This window comes from Acartia tonsa, chromosome 7 (genome assembly GCF_053477335.1).
Source record: "Acartia tonsa isolate MP-2025a chromosome 7, ASM5347733v1, whole genome shotgun sequence".
Taxonomy (NCBI): Eukaryota; Metazoa; Arthropoda; class Copepoda; order Calanoida; family Acartiidae; genus Acartia; species Acartia tonsa.
In genome coordinates, this window is record NC_137266.1 from 16,631,746 (window position 1) to 16,647,863 (window position 16,118).

Here is a 16,118-nt window from a genome sequence, read left to right on the forward strand (position 1 = left end):
TAACAACTCCAAAAACCTTGCGGGACCTCAAATCCCCAATTTAACCTCCCCCCCCCCTCCTTATTTTGAATTTACTTTGTACTCAACAAGCCCCCCCCCCCTCTCTCTCTCTTTATTACTCTCTATCAACCCATTATGATGATATAAAAGAAGCTCCCTATGATATATTATAGCAAGGATGAAATTGTTTATAATAGCATAGCTAAAAAGTATTCAAAACCACATTTGTGACCATAGATATATAAATATTATAACCTTCAGTTTCGCCCTAATTAGGCCTCTAGGATTAATTGAGTGAAGGGAAGGGGGGAGACTTTAAACTTTAGTTTTTAAATAAATAAATACAATTGTTTAAATTTTTTCCAGGGTCGATTTCTCATGAAATTGTGGAGGTACCCTCCCAAAAATAGTTATACCTTCGATGTAAGAGACTAATATGTAAAACAGAACTATATCGGTCAAGCTGTTTGCGAGATCTTAAGCTACAGATAGACAAATAATTTATACACGTTCTAATTGAAAAAGTTTTACACAAACAAAGATGTACGTGAAGACGTACAAACTATAATTATTGAGGAGCTTCGCTTTAATAACATTGCTTTTTTGATTTATGATATTTGATAATTTTCTGGTGATTACAGATTTTCCAAACAATACAGCCATCACAGGGAGGGTGTGAGGCCAAGGAAAGTAATTCTTGTAGTCCCCGAAACATTCACTAGCTATGAAATGCTGAATTTCACTAGATTTGGGGGAATCAAGATAAATATTTTATTGATCTATCCCTTAATACCATGTAGCCATACGTGGTGAGGAGACAAAATAGGTAGGTTGCGGGCACCTATTTAAAAACAAGGACGTTGCTGTTTGTTTGAATATAAAATAACATAACATTTTATTTAACTTTAGCATGGTTAAATACATATATAAAAAATAGAAATTATTAATTGTAATACAAAAGTAAGGAATCACAAAGTCAACTAGGACTGTACAAATGCGTAATCCCTAATTTGTTTATAAGATTGTGTTAATACTTGGAGATGTATGTAGATATTTGTTGGTTAAGGATTTTAGATAATATTTTCTTTACAAAAATAAGAAAAAACATATAAAAATAAAAATAAATTATTTAGCTTCATAAAGGTGAGAACTTAGATTTAAGGGTTAGTAAGTTTTAATAAATAACCAAAAAAACCTTATACCTACTTAATAATATAATTCAAGTAATACCTGAAATTATTTATTCTTCTATTGATTTTTTAACAGCACAAAGGCATAATAATTAAAAATTATATATCATAAATACAAATTTTTAAATATATTTCAGATGTTATTTGGAGTAACTGCGGTTATAACAAGGAAAACAACATACATAAAAGCGAAGTACTGAAACAGTAGGACGAACGGATATTAACACTTGTATAGTGTCTGAACTTAATAATCAGAATATAAAAGTATAAGTGTCTAAGCAAAATTGTAAGTAAAATTGTTGAAAAACTGCTTGATACAGGATAATGTTTATGGACATACTTACATTTTTAGGACTTGATTATAGATTTGCTTCGCTTATAATATTGTTTTTTGTTGTCCCAGGAATCAGTATACCAAAAATCAGATCAAACGGATGATAAGATCACATAAAAATTTGTTGTTAAAAAAGTAGAAAAATCAACATGTTTAAAATAGTCGTACGGACATTCTATTAATGATTATAGAGTTGCTACTCTTTCTAAATCGTACCTAACTACTACATGAATCACCATGCAAAGTTTGAAATCGATAGAACAATTCTAACATGACTAAATTAACGGACGGACGGACGGACCGACCCTAATTATAGAAAAGCTTCGCTTTTAAAAATAGGTAGGTTTGGGGTGCTATTTGAGAAAAATTAACGTCCTGATATTTTACTTAATTTTACAGGTATCTTAATTATGATAGCTATTAAATTGGTTGTACAAAATATTTATTGTCTAAAAATAATGATTAGAAACAGTTTGATTTTTTTTAAATAAAGAACAATTATCTTATATTAAGAGTAATTGTTTTAGCTAGTTTGATAATTGTAAATTTGAATATGATTGTTTTAAAGTAAAAGAATAGAGGGGACAGGAGTTAAATAACTGTATTTTCATGGGGTGGAACCCTATGCCGACGTTCAATTTGGTCTGAATATCAGTCAAAAGTGTCGGAAATATTAACTTAGCCAAGTCGCTATGATAGAATAAAGATTAATGTGATAGCAGACAAAAATGGTCCCCTACACTGGATCCAGGTAGTTATATGGATTACATATCTATGTTTATACATTTATTACTAAGATATATTGATAATTAAAAGAAATGCTATTTCTCAAGTCAAAAACCCAAAATTGCCAAAAATGGTCTATTTTAAAGAGGCAAAGCTTATTTTGAGGTGGCTTAAATTTTGAGCAGTGAATTCTTTAAGTTGATGGATGACAGTGAAAACTATTTGCCTCAAGACTACATATTAATAGGATCCACGGATTATGTTACGTTGGAAGAAAAGAAACCAGACTATCTTATATGAAGAACAGCCATTTTTTTACACAAACTATTTTAAAGCGCTTGAATTTTGTTTTTGATCTTATTATTATTCTTAGGCATTTTGATATTTTGTTTTCTGGTTTCTTTCAGTCGACATGATAAAATCATGGGCCTTTTATTAGAAATAAGCCTTTACATAATAGCATACGTTAAAAATAGTACATAACAAGCAAATTTAAAGTAACAAGCGTTGAAAGTTATTTTCTATAAATATGCAAAAATTTTGAATGTACCACAAAATTTCATTAGATGAGATATAGAACGAATTCGTTATATGCAATAAATTACTTACAGTTATGATATTAATATAGCTGGGATATTTTATTAAAACTTTTTGTAATGAAATGTACGTACAAAATATATCATAAAGTAGCTACGTTGTTCCAATGTGTCATATTTGAACCATTATTGCATTAATTAATCACTTCCAATGACATGGAAAAACATTGAAAATATTTTTTTAAATTGTCGAATGGAACATTTAGAAATTTTGGTCATACATATTTAATTGTCGTTTATGCTAAAAATTCTGCATGGTTAATTATGTGTATAGTAAGATCTCCGATATTTTAACTTTAAAATTTAATAATAATATAAGTTACTTCACCCCTAGTCTCAAAGGAAGAGAGATGGAAAATTGGCTATAGCCACCATAGGACACTAATAAAGCTTCCGTTAAAAACTACCAATAATAAACACCATATTCAGAATTTATTAAGCCAAAAGACAGAAAGACTTACTACTTTATACTACTGGGCTACTAATGGACAAAATTGTAATTTTATTAACAATACTCATCCATTATTCTAGATCACTTAATATTTAGGCAATGGATATAGTATACGTGGATATTGTGACAGCGGAATTTTTGTCGTCAATTTATGTTGCTAATAATATAGTCTTCAGATATTGCTCAATACGTTCCTCCGTGGTCAAGGGAGGCGATTGGGTCAAAGTCAAAAGTGGTTGGATGGAAGGTAACATTAGCCAGCTATGAGAAACATTTCATCAGGATATGCGAAAATCTCTCACTGTGTCCACGTATTATATATCCATTATTCAGGGGGCGCTTTCCAGATTATTATTTCCAGATTAAAAATAAAAACAAATAAACCTCAAGATAATCTCAAAGATTTTTTTGCAAATGAAAGTTTTCTTGACTGATAAGTTAACATTTATGGGACACTCCTAGAGTTTAGTTTTTTGACATTATGAAGATAAAAGTAGCTTCTTCTAGTAATTTAAAGTTTTTGGGAAGGATTAATAGGACACTCTAGCAGATCCTTCTAGTAGGAGTGGGGGTTGACCAATGAACATTAATTTAAGTCTTAAAATTTAGAGAAAAAAAATAATAAGTCGTTTAGGATTTTTTCGTCAAAAAACGATTTAAATTTTGTAGGCTGGAAGTAACCGCCCCAAAGCTTCACTGTAAAGGAGAATCATATAGCGATTAGGGAGATATTTCAGTTCAAACAAATAGAATGACAAAATGATAGGCATCCTGCATGTTGCTTTTACATTTGGATTGATGTAACTATTAAGTTAAATTAGAAAACTGTACTTTTAAGACATCAGTTTATCTTTAAGTTCATATCCCATCAAATGTAAAGTTTGTTATATTAATTAGATTTTGATTTCAGTAAAAAAAAAACAATTTTCTTCACACTTCACTCCGTTTATTTGCCCTTTTGTAGTTACGTTGTATTTACTGAGGAAGGTAGAGAACAAATGAAACATTAATCTGCATTCCTTTATTCAACTACTACTTTAGATTTTTATTCAATAAATTGGGGGGGAAGATTTATTAATCTTCCAATGTCCCATTCCTGAGGTGGCCGTCAGATGATTAAAGATTGTGAAGTGAGTTAGGGAGAGAGATCTAGCAGAGATTAAAAATCATGAAATCAGTCAGATTTGTACTGGGATCTTAAGGAATAAGACAATGGAAGATTAATTACCCCTTCTGCAGGGTAAAATCATTGGCGGAAAAGTTGAATCATACTTAGTTTAAAAGAAAATAATATCAATAAAAATACCCTAAGATTTTGAGACCACGAAATTTAAACTTTGGGTACCAGTGTAATTTAAGCCTCCCTCCATGAAACTTTGGAGACCATTTCAGGGCTCCAAAGATGAGTAAATGGGAAAAAAATATATATACCCCGCCTTTTTTAAGTAAGGCGTTATTTTGTTTTTGAGTAGATTTTGTATTTTTGTAGAAATTTGCACAGCACATATAGAATTGAAAAAGAAATAATTAATATGATGATTCTATTTTCAAATCCCAGCTCTTTTGTACTTTATATCTTTGGAAAATTTAAATGGTACAGGTCTAAAACCTACAATTGCAACATTGTTATGTGTTCGTTCTATTTTAACTCTATAGATAGTGCATAGTTTTGATGTAATGGCTTATAAACAACTATTCTGTGTTGAGTCCAAATTAACTCTATTGCATAGATAGTGCATGATTTTGATGGTCGATGTAAGGCCTGATAAAACAATAGTTTTGCACAGTAGCTTAAACATTAGACAGCGAATAGACCAGAAAAAAAATCAAATTTAATAAATTGCTTTACAATATATATTTAATAGCGGCTACGCCCCCTAAAAGCCTCCAGGGGGACTCAAGGTAGGATGAGGAAAAATGGACCCCCCCCCCCATCCGTTTTCAATGTTAGTTTTAAAAAGAAAATTTAAAATATGTGGGTTTTTTTGAGGGAGGGGTCATTTTTTATTGGGAGGGTGTAGATACCCTCCCTTAAAATAGTTAAAAACCTTCCAATGGTTCAATGTAAAGGAGAATCATTTACTCTGTTTTTTATATTTTAAACACAAAGAAAACCGCAGTTTCGTAACTAAAACTTTTATAGATTCACACAAATAGTCATATATGTATTTCCAATAAGGCTTCGAATCTAATGAACTTCTATTGGATTATAACTGGTTCTTAGCCGTACTCAAAAATCACCAGTAATGTTATATCAGGACTTGGCCCCTAGGGACTAAAAAAACTGATTTTAATCTCAATTCCAATTGTTTTATTTTGATATCCGCGGAAAGCATTTCATATTACGATACTATTCAAGAATATTACTCATTTTCTAGATCATTTTAATTTCCAAGCTTTGAATTTGGCCCACTTATTGTATCTGTGCTACTTTGGGACTTTAATTGTCCTTGTTAGTTTAGCATAACCATTAGCGTCACTCTAATAAATTCAAGCATTTTAATATGATGCTCAAGTTACTTACTTCTGCAGGCAAGTAAATTTCAAAGGTTATTAAAGAGTTAATAAGGATTGGGAATGTTACTCAGCAATTTAAATCTGTTTGGATGAAGAAACATATGTAGTTAAAAATTGTAGTTAAAGATGTTAGTAACATTTAGATACTTTTAAAACCAGGGAGAGAGGAGACATTGGATTTTAAATTACCCTGGTTCCCAAAGTTTTTAACACCCTTTTCTAATTTGTTGGCTCTCAAACTTTGGGTTTTCTAATTGAATGTGAAATATTGGTTCAAATTTTGTAGCGTCCAAACTTTTCAAATAATAGATCTAGTCTAAAGAAAGGGTAATTGATTTATCTTTATTAGGGATTTATTTCAATTTAATGGCCATAGTCTTGTCCCTTAAGATCCCTGAAGCCTTATCAAGTCCACTCGCGGCAGTGCCCCTATTATCTAGGGACTCTAAATACGAAGGGAAAAGAGAGGGAACAGTAAATTAGGGACCTATGTGTAGCTACCCTAAATTGCAGAATATTAGTCCCCAATTCCCTGAACTTAGTAAAGACATACTAAGATAAATTTAGTTAACTGGTGCATTTAAGATTCCTTAACTTTTTTACTCAAGCAAAATGCATATAAACATTTTTATGACTGCTTTTAGAGGTGCTGCTATTCTCAAATTAAGTTAGGTAGGTCCGTCCGTCCGTCCGTATGGAAAATATTTAATCATTTTAAGCACTGGACACCCTTTTACTCTTTGATCAATTAAAGTGAATACTGGCCAGTCATTGGTAATTTAGTCTGTATATTGGCCCATCATTGGTCATTTGAATTGTATGACGTCAATTTTTTAGGCACTCAAGAACTCTAAAATGAAACAGCGTAAAGTGCCTCCAAAAAAATTACGCCATACAATTAAATGACCAATGATAGGCCAGTATACATTGTAATTGACCAATGGTAAAATCCATACTGGCCTCTCATTGGTCATTTTATGGTTTGACGTCATTTGTTGGTGGCAAATTACGCTGTTTCCTATAAAATCTAACAGTTTGATATACAATATCTAAATTAATCGCATGTACTGCATTAATTGCAGTTCTGCAATTTTATATAAAACACATAACAATTTTGGAGTTGCTTTGCTTCAGAAATATTTTACTATTATTCAAGGTGTTATATGTCAATTTTACTTCTTTTTAGTTTTAAGTTCTTTTTATAAAAATAATTAGGAGAATTTGCAACATTTACTTTATGCATCTGGTTCATTTTTATTAGCGTGGATACTTTACAAGCAAAGATGTCCGTCTGTTTAGCTGCATTCATAGTGTACGTCATGGAGGGATGGGACATTGGGCTTTAAATTCCACTGGTACCCAATGTTTTCTTATTCTCCGGAAAAAAATTTTTACTAAATTGGATTTTTTAGTTATAAACTAGCAATGTCCAAACTTTTCAACCACTGATTTAAATCTACAGAAGGGGTGGTTTTGTTTATCATCCTTAGGGAGGTATATCAATTTATCGTCAATTGCCATGGTAGCGTGGATACTTTACAAGTCAAGATGTTTGTCTGTTGGTTCTGGTTGTAATTCTTTTACAGTTCACTGATTAAATTAAATTCATAGTGTATTAAACGTTAAATATAATTGGATTTTAATATTTATCTACTCGTATTTAATCTTCTTGTAGCAAAAAAATGAATCAATTCTGTAATTGCAGATGGCAAATGTAAATTGATAACATTAAAAAAAATCAATTTAAAAACTTTCGACTGTACTACTTGCTATGCAATTTATAATTAGTTTTATTGTGAAATTGATAATTAAACATATTGCATTAGAAAATGATTCTATGCAGTAAGCGAAGCATCTCAATTATCAAGTCTTAAAATGTAAGTATGTCCAAATCAAGCATACTTATTTATTGGATATGGTAAAAATTCAATAGTTTAATGGAAGTTGGTTAATGTTCATTGTTTGACTTTCGAACTTGTTAAGCTTCGCTTCTATGTATGTTATCGTATATGTTTAATTGCAAAACCCTGGTTTCTATGATAGATGGATGAAAACCTGTAATAAAATCCTTATCATTCTAAATTTCTGGCCATTTTAACATTTCTTTCCACCATTCAGTGACTTGAAGGGATAAGATGATGAACGATAGTTTTAAGTGTTTATATCTCTATATTATACCTCTTGCTGGTAAAAAAATGTTGGTTGAAAAGTCTAAGCACTAATACTTTGGGTACCAGTATGATTTGCAATCCAGTGTCCCGTTCCTCCCTGCAGCTGCTGCATTTTACATACTTAACCTACGGCATTGCATTATTAATAGCGACGTTTTTCTATAATTAGGGCCTGTACGTCACAGCAACAATGTGTCAGTATCTACGTCACTTGCTAATCGATGCCTAAGCATAAAACATAAAAGTATTTATATAATAGTCAAGATATCCAATGATTGTTATATATTCGGCACAAAAGTTTTATTTGATCAGTTGTTTGTTTCGCTTTAAAGATGTATTATATTTGTTTTCACTATTTGATATTTCAAGTAGATTACACTTAAACCATTGTTCTTAAATGAATCCTGTGGAACTTGGAAGTATTTCATTGACATGGAATTGTAACGGTTTAACAAAGTGGATATTGGTAACTTATTAATAAATACACTAAATTAATACCATAATAACACGGTATTTTGATTGATAGGAATTATATATTATATATATATTGATGTTAAAATGTAAAAATAATAACAATATAAAAGTACAAAGTCTAGATTTATATCCTTTTTCTGTTTCCAATATTCAAAAGCTAAAACACGAAAGATTAAGCCTATTATCCCTATCAGCAAGCATATCAAACATGAATTCTCAGGGATAAAGAGATAGAACAACTAAGAAAAATGATATCTCTACCCTAATATTGCTTTTAGAAGTTAGAAATTAGTTAATGCGTATTTGGATTAATTGGTCACTGTGAATTTTAAACAGGCAACCCCCTTCTTCTATTCCATCAAAAACCTAAATATACCAATTTATGCAAAAAAAAATTACAATTTTATTCTGCATATATGCGAATTTACCCAGTAGCAAGTAAACCTGTGCAAATCCAAATTTAGGGATAAATATTTTTTTTTTTTTGGGGGGGGGGGGGAAGTCCACTAAAGAAATTATAGAATAATATTTTGTCAGAAATTTGAATTTTAACCATTTTTTATTCTTTGCATGAATAACCGTAAGCTAACATTGAAAGAGAAGGGGGAAAGCCTTGGCACTTAAACGGTCCAAACTCAGTACCATACACTTCCTGAAAAAAGTCGTGCAATCAAAGGACATAATACCCCGGGTGTTCGGACCGAAAAGAAGACATCGTCCTTCTTAGTTATCATTGGTTGTTGGACCTGACGTTTTAGTGTAATTTTAGTTCATCCATAACGACACTTTTATAAGCTGTCATTGAAGATAACTGTATAAAATTTCATGAAAATATTCCAATGACCAATAAGTATCTTCTTTAAAATTTACTGTTGCAATCATCAGTTTGGATTTATCATTATTTCAAAAACATTTTAAACTTACTTAATAACCAAAGAAAGAAATAAAAACTAGATTTATATACATTAATATAAACATATTTTTAAAAGAACAGCAATTAAAATGATTTAGTAAATATTTCGGCCTTATTTCATAAACTACTTAAAATACTTTTTACAAACAAAAAGATATAATTCTTCTTTCTTATGTAGGGCAAATATTGCAAAATATTAGAGGTTTACATCCGTATATAAAAGTAACCGGATGTCTATCTGCATGGCTTTCTGTACTTAAGGATCTTGTGTGTGCGAATGGGGCGTTTGTCCATATTTAGGTATGGAGACCGCTCTTCTATGAGTACTACTAAAACCTAATTTTAATGCAGTACACATAGACATTCTCATCGTCGGTTCGTTTGTTTAGAATGCTTAACCCTCTATTCCCACAAGTATAATACGAATTTAGTTGAGCTGGTGGAAGCTCAACAAAAGACCCACGCGAGGTATTATGTTGCTTTAACCTAAGAATAAATGGTTGGTTTTGATATTCGATCAGAATTATATAAGCGTATTAAATATTAAGGAAGGAAAATGTTTTTATAAAGTGTATTTATATTACAAGTGCATAAGTTAAGTATGAAAATATTTACAGGATAAGTGTTAAAATTATAAGTAGAGTAGGACAGAAATGTGCCCTAAGTCCCAAGCAGTGAATTGTGCTAAGTGTTAGGATTCTAACATAAGGCCTGAGCTCAATTCATGCTAAGTACTAAGGGGCCTAAATTTAAACTACAATGCATGCCAAACAACTAAGTCATTACCTTTTAAAGCCAGAAAGAGAAGTTGATGGTAGGAGAGTTAATAAATAACTGAATAAATTCAAGAGGTACATGCTATAACATTAGCTCTGGACCAGGATTTTAGTGTTTGTCTGTGCAATTAAATATCTGTGTGTTAATATGTGACGTAAATCAGGCATGGTTGTAGGCATACATATGTGTACTGGTTGTTTATATGATTACATTAACTATAAACATAATATCTTTAATAAACATATACTATTAGCAAATCACATACAGATTACCATGAATAGGCTAGCGTTACCCATATATGGTGTCATATAGGTAAAGATAGGCCTATGAATGCATAAATTGATACAAATAATGCCTTGGGCCTAGCTAAAGTAATTGTGTCTTGCCCCTGAGTGCTACTAGATAATTGCAGGGCACGTGTCAATCAAATATTCATAATATGCTCTATAAAGTGTTGACTTTATATCAAGCATAGATAGATAGTTGTGGATGCGAAGCATTTCTGTAAAAGTCTCATATGTACGTTCAAAGAATTTGAAAATTGAGGGTCGCATCTCCAATGGGGGTAAGTTGTTAAAAAAGAAAAAAGAGAAAAAGAAAAAGTTTAGTAGTCCCAGTATATAGGCATATATAATAAACTATAAATGTATTCCAAGCTAAGTTAAATACGCTTTCCATTAAGAAAGTAAGCTTTGCGTATTTTCATAGCTGGGTATACAAGATGATAAACCTCCCAAATAGAATACATTCTTTTCTTGAGGGGTTTAGTTTTATCTAGCATTGTCACATCAATAAATGTTTTTGCGTTGGTTGTTCTGGATAGTTCAGCTTCTTCTGATGATGAACTAGGTGGTGAAGTGCTCTCTTTCGAAGTGTAGGTTGAGGTTGGGGGTGAGGTAGATATGTAGCCAAGGGCATCCACTTGTGCTACCTCGTTGCCATTCTCGTCCAAGGTGATTGAGTGATTTTCCAGGTCATAGTAGAGTTGGTTGAGGTCATTGGTAGAGAGGGATAGTGTGCTGCTGGAGCTAATGTCACTATCGGTCTCCACTCTACTATCTTCTCTGGTATTCAGGGCTGTATTTAACAAGAAATTCCTGATGGTGATGGACAGGTTCTCTGAGAATCCATCGTACTCTGGTGTGGTGATAATGTTGTTGTTCTCGTCTATAGTGTCAAGGTGTTGACAGGAACACAACCGCAATCCGTCCAAGGTAGGGTGGTGGTAGGGCTCTAATACTCCATGATCATCTAGGTTATCTCCAGGCTGGTCCATGGTAGATCCTAAAAAGAGTTAGTGCGCGTGCTCCAACCGGTTCCTTGGGGTATCCTGGCTATGGTAATCTAAACAAAAGAAATTTTAATAATCTTTTATTAATCATTTTATCCCTGGGATATTATAGAAATTCTTTTCGTTACAGATAGACCTATAATGGATTGATTAGTTATCTCTATTTCTGTTAAATATAACTGTTTCCTGAATTTAAACAATATTTTATATAAAAATTTATAAGTACAATTAGTATTTACATATCGTATTAATTTCTTTGGTTACATTACTCGTATATATGTATAAATATAAGATTTTACTAACAATAGTTGGTAACCCTTGTTTGTATATTTTGTATATGTACATATGGTTTATACCATTGTTGGCATTAGCTGTATTTATTTTATTTTTAACACGAATAAATTTTAATCATTTTAAAGACTAATGTCTTACATTACATCGCTTGTCAAGTATACCTTTTAGACTTAATATCTACAAAATATATCGTTCGACGTCCGTAATTAAATTTTACGTAACAATAAGTTGTCAACCCTTTGTTTACGTTTGGGCGGTCAAAAGTGATAGGGGTTGGATTTGAGCGAGGTTATAAAAAGCTGGCGGCCCAGTAATTATGCTCATTTTATTAATAATTGTCTTTGCGAGCGGAGCTTGCGTTCGAGTGTTTAATTTTACCGCTAAATTCCAAGAGAATTTATATAAAAGTGATAAAATATAGTAACCCGTTTGTTTTATATGAATGTTTTTATGTTATAGATTGTTGATATGCCCATTATTGCATTCGTTAGCCTCTATTTAAGACTCAAGAATCTTATTTTCTTCGTCGATAAGGCCTTTATCACTATATTTTTGATCGAAAGTGGGTTAGAAGCAATATGGGTGTATCTTCAATCTATGACAATTTTGTTTTATATAATATTTGTAGTTTTGATAGGACATATCTGAATCATCAGGTAAATTGACGTACCTTGTTTTGTTTACGTTTTCCGTCTGCAAAAGTTAAATTCGTTCATCGTAAGCAAAACTTATATTGATACAGATATGTTCCATCATTTTATTCGTTTTAACTTTTGATTACAGCGTCCCTTTTTATAATCAAAATTTATTGAATCCTGACTCAAATCTTCTAAAACAATTTTTACTATAGGTTTTAAAATAAGATTTTCTTTTTACTTAATTCAATTATAATGACGCTAATTGATAGGTTATTTACGTTACGAGTAACTCAACCATATTTATTTTAAAATGGTCGCTTACAAAAATTATATTTAGCTAGCTTTATCGAAAGTGCTTTTAAAACGTCATTGAAAATATTCAGATTTAGCTAGTACATAAGTTTTAATTGCTTGATACATCATAATGAAGATGTTTTTGATAGCTCAGCGATAGCTATTTTTAAGCATTGAATCATGTAAAATTAATTACATATTCTTTAACTTAATTGAATCTGATAAAACAAAGTTTTAATGTTTGGATAGCTTAGCGATAGCTATTTTTAAGCGTTGAATCATGTAAGGTTAATTACATGTTCTTTAACTAGAATAAATTTTACTTATAAATGAATAAATCAAAGTTTTAATGGTTAGGAAGCTCAACCATAGTTGCTTAAAATACTAAAAGAAATATTCGTGTGTACAGTCTCTTTCATAAAATTAACTTTACTATATTGCCTTTCAGAATCACTAGTCCTCTATTTTAAATTTACATCCGCTCATAATGTATATTCCTGACAGCCTGGACGCGCATCAGAATATTAAGGAAAGATTCGAGGAATCGATGAGAGCGGCTGCGGCCACTCTTGCCAATTCCTCGCTTCTCGAAACCTCCTTAGACGACTCGAGTTCAGTGTACAGCGACGCGTCTGGGATGCCAAGCCTTGCTGACGTCGATGACTATGGGAGTACAAGTACTTTTGATACTGTAGAGTCCGAAAGGGATCAAGGGGAGATGTTTGGCAACGAGCATCTCTCACTGATGCTTAGTAGAACGATACAAATCATCTGGTCTCTCCTCAATTCGGTGATGCAGAACTCCTGCGGTGACATTGGTGACGATGTTGCCGGAGGCGATTCTGGGTCTGCCGAGTCGAGGAGAGACCAGAAGACGAGTCTGGACGCACTCAACATGGATGGCTTAATTAACATGTTGTTGGGTTTAGGCTTGTTTTCATGTGCTCTCATAGTGGTCTTCTTCGGTGCTGTAGGGCTTGAGACTCTAACACGTTTAGACAACACCTCAGACAGGTCGCTGGCTCGCTGGATAAGAGATGTATGTACGCGCCTCCGTAATATAGGCGTCAGGACCATTGAGCTTCTTCACTGCGGTAACAGGACCAACAGGACTAGATCTGGAGTTACGTCGCCAACTGTGGAGCCGTCGGATACAGGCATGTATGAAGCCGCGTCCTCTGTGATGGATGATATTCTGTCAGATACACAGGTGAGTTTTCTTCTGTTGTATATTTTCTTTTCTGTTTTGTATATTTTTTTTTTCTAGCCACCCGTTTTGTCTAATAAAGCATCATGATGTTGCAGGGTTGTTCTGTCCTATTCTCACTTCCTCAACGTTGACTTTCGGCTCTTCCATATATATCGCTCACCGTTTGTCGTCGTTTTATGTCGCCAGAGAAATCTGCTCGGTTACCGCAATTAAATTGAGATACCAGTTAACATTTACTAAAATCTTAATTAGCAACCTAATATTATTTCCCTCTGGGAAGGTTGAGAGTTTGCTCGTGCCGCACGTTTCTCATTGGGGTTTTAAATGTTAGATCAAGACTTTAATGTTTTCTTTTTGTTTTAGGCTCCCTCTGCTAGTCCATCGACTCCAGCCGAAGTGAGATCCAGAGTTGGGCTGTTTGCTGTACACCGCCTGTCTGCCACTGAGGATCGAGTTACTGGAAGTAATGTGCCTGCGGGATTGGACACCCCGTCGGGAAGTCCTGGCTTCCGTCCGTTGATCTTTGATCAAACAGAGCGTCTTCATGTAAGTATCCATGCTTTAATTTTTCTATATTAATTTTCAGAAAGAGGCTGTATATTTGTACACGTATCTAGAGGTATTTGCAACTAAAATTCTTTTATTGGTAGAATATTAATCTTAAAATGTATGGTTGCATAAGCATTTTTGAACCGATCTAAGATTTTAATTCTATTATAAAGTGGGTCGAATCGCTACCTAATCATATAGCTTTACAGGATTTTAGGCATTCTCATTTCCTGATTTTCCTAGATTCTTTGTTGGTGTTGTGATTAAACTAATAAAATCTATTATATTTTAGGCGACCAACTCAATCAATCTGGAGGAGCATTATACAAACATGCTAAGGTTTAGCCCGCCCAGTACTGGAGGGTCTGCAGAAGGATCCAGCTATAGTTCATCTCTATGCCTTAGTCGCATTGATTCCCCATCTGCAGCAGACCTTTCAGCGGTAAGTTTGCTAAATTCGTTTAATATTATTAGTCGCCAAAATTACGTGACTTGAGGTAAAGAATTTGGTGACTTTAGCTATGCGTATATACAATAAGTTATTTTTACCATAGTGCTTATCCCTTTCCAATGGTTAGCATTATGACTTTAGCGGATTTAATAAAAATTTTCTAAAAGTATCAGGGCTGCTCAATTATCTATATGGGTAAACATTATTATATTTCTCCCTGATTATTTGTTAAGATTTTCTGTTTTAACTAATATTTACTTCCCTATTTTAGGAAGCGGAAAATACACTTCCTCTGGTGGACGTGTTCGAGATCGATATACCATCCAGCCGGTTCGGTTCTATGGGTAGTGAGATTCGGTTCCCATTGCCAGAAAGAATTGTTGGAGGTTTAGAGCGGCTGTGTCTTACAGTTGAGACTCCCACCCCATCTCTTCCGCCAGAGACTGCCTCAGAGACGGCTAGCCTGACTTCAGTTGCGCGTTCGTCGGATAATAGCAGGGAGGAGTCCGATGCTGAAGGCGTCCCTCGGCGACGGGGTTCTGCCGGCCCTAAGCGTACGCGTTGAAGTGGCGAATGTTAGCTTGGTCATAGACATTGTAATTTTTATTAGACAAAAACTGCTCAGACACGTGTGACAAAATTCTTAATCTATGTAACTAGTCAAAATAGTGATTACTATTTAGTAAAATATTAGACGTTATGACTTTCATACTGTACAAGACCAAATAATTTACACCGTTGTTATTTTGTTATATCATTACATGTTAGCTTATAAGGAACTTAGTATGTAAGGAAATAATGGTATAAGGTTGTATTTTCTTTTCCCCTAATTTAAAACTTCGTGTAGTCTCAATTACTTTCGTCATAGTTGAACTAAATTTCTTTTCTCAATATTATATTAACAATTTTAATTTCAGCCTTATATCACAATTTATTCATTCTTGTTAGCTTTTAAGGGTTATGTATATAGATATTTAGTCGCACTTGCGCCTCAGTACCTTTTCTCTGATCTTTCATTTATATCCATCCCTGTGCATTAATCGTGAATTTTAATTGTGCTGTGATATATATAGAGGACCTGTAAATAGCATATATTTTTTTTGTAACCAATATCTAAGTAGACTGAAAGACTGACGTTAGACAAAGCTATTTAAATATGCTTATTCAAGTACTTGTAAGAGAGATATGTAAAGACTGTTTGTAAATTTTAATATTTGAGCAATTAAAGTAGTATCATTGATC

General features: G+C 32.9%; 1 protein-coding gene across 1 annotated transcript; it reads left to right on the plus strand.

Moving 5' to 3' along the window:
- Positions 1-2,252: 2,252 nt before the first annotated feature.
- Positions 2,253-14,939, plus strand: LOC145324419 (uncharacterized). Its single transcript, XM_080167009.1, has 4 exons — positions 2,253-2,275; positions 3,474-3,544; positions 13,731-13,876; positions 14,240-14,939. The coding sequence occupies exons 1-4, from the start codon at positions 2,253-2,255 to the stop codon at positions 14,453-14,455; spliced, it is 456 nt and encodes a 151-aa protein (XP_080023135.1). The 3' UTR covers positions 14,456-14,939.
- Positions 14,940-16,118: the final 1,179 nt, after the last annotated feature.

Coding starts and splice junctions, on each gene's coding strand:
- LOC145324419 (XM_080167009.1), top strand. CDS start 2,253: ATGGTCCCCTACACTGGATCCAG. Junction 3,545..13,730: donor CAAAAGTGGTTGGATGGAAG/GTAACATTAGCC, acceptor TCCGTAATATAG/GCGTCAGGACCATTGAGCTT. Junction 13,877..14,239: donor ATATTCTGTCAGATACACAG/GTGAGTTTTCTT, acceptor TTTTTGTTTTAG/GCTCCCTCTGCTAGTCCATC.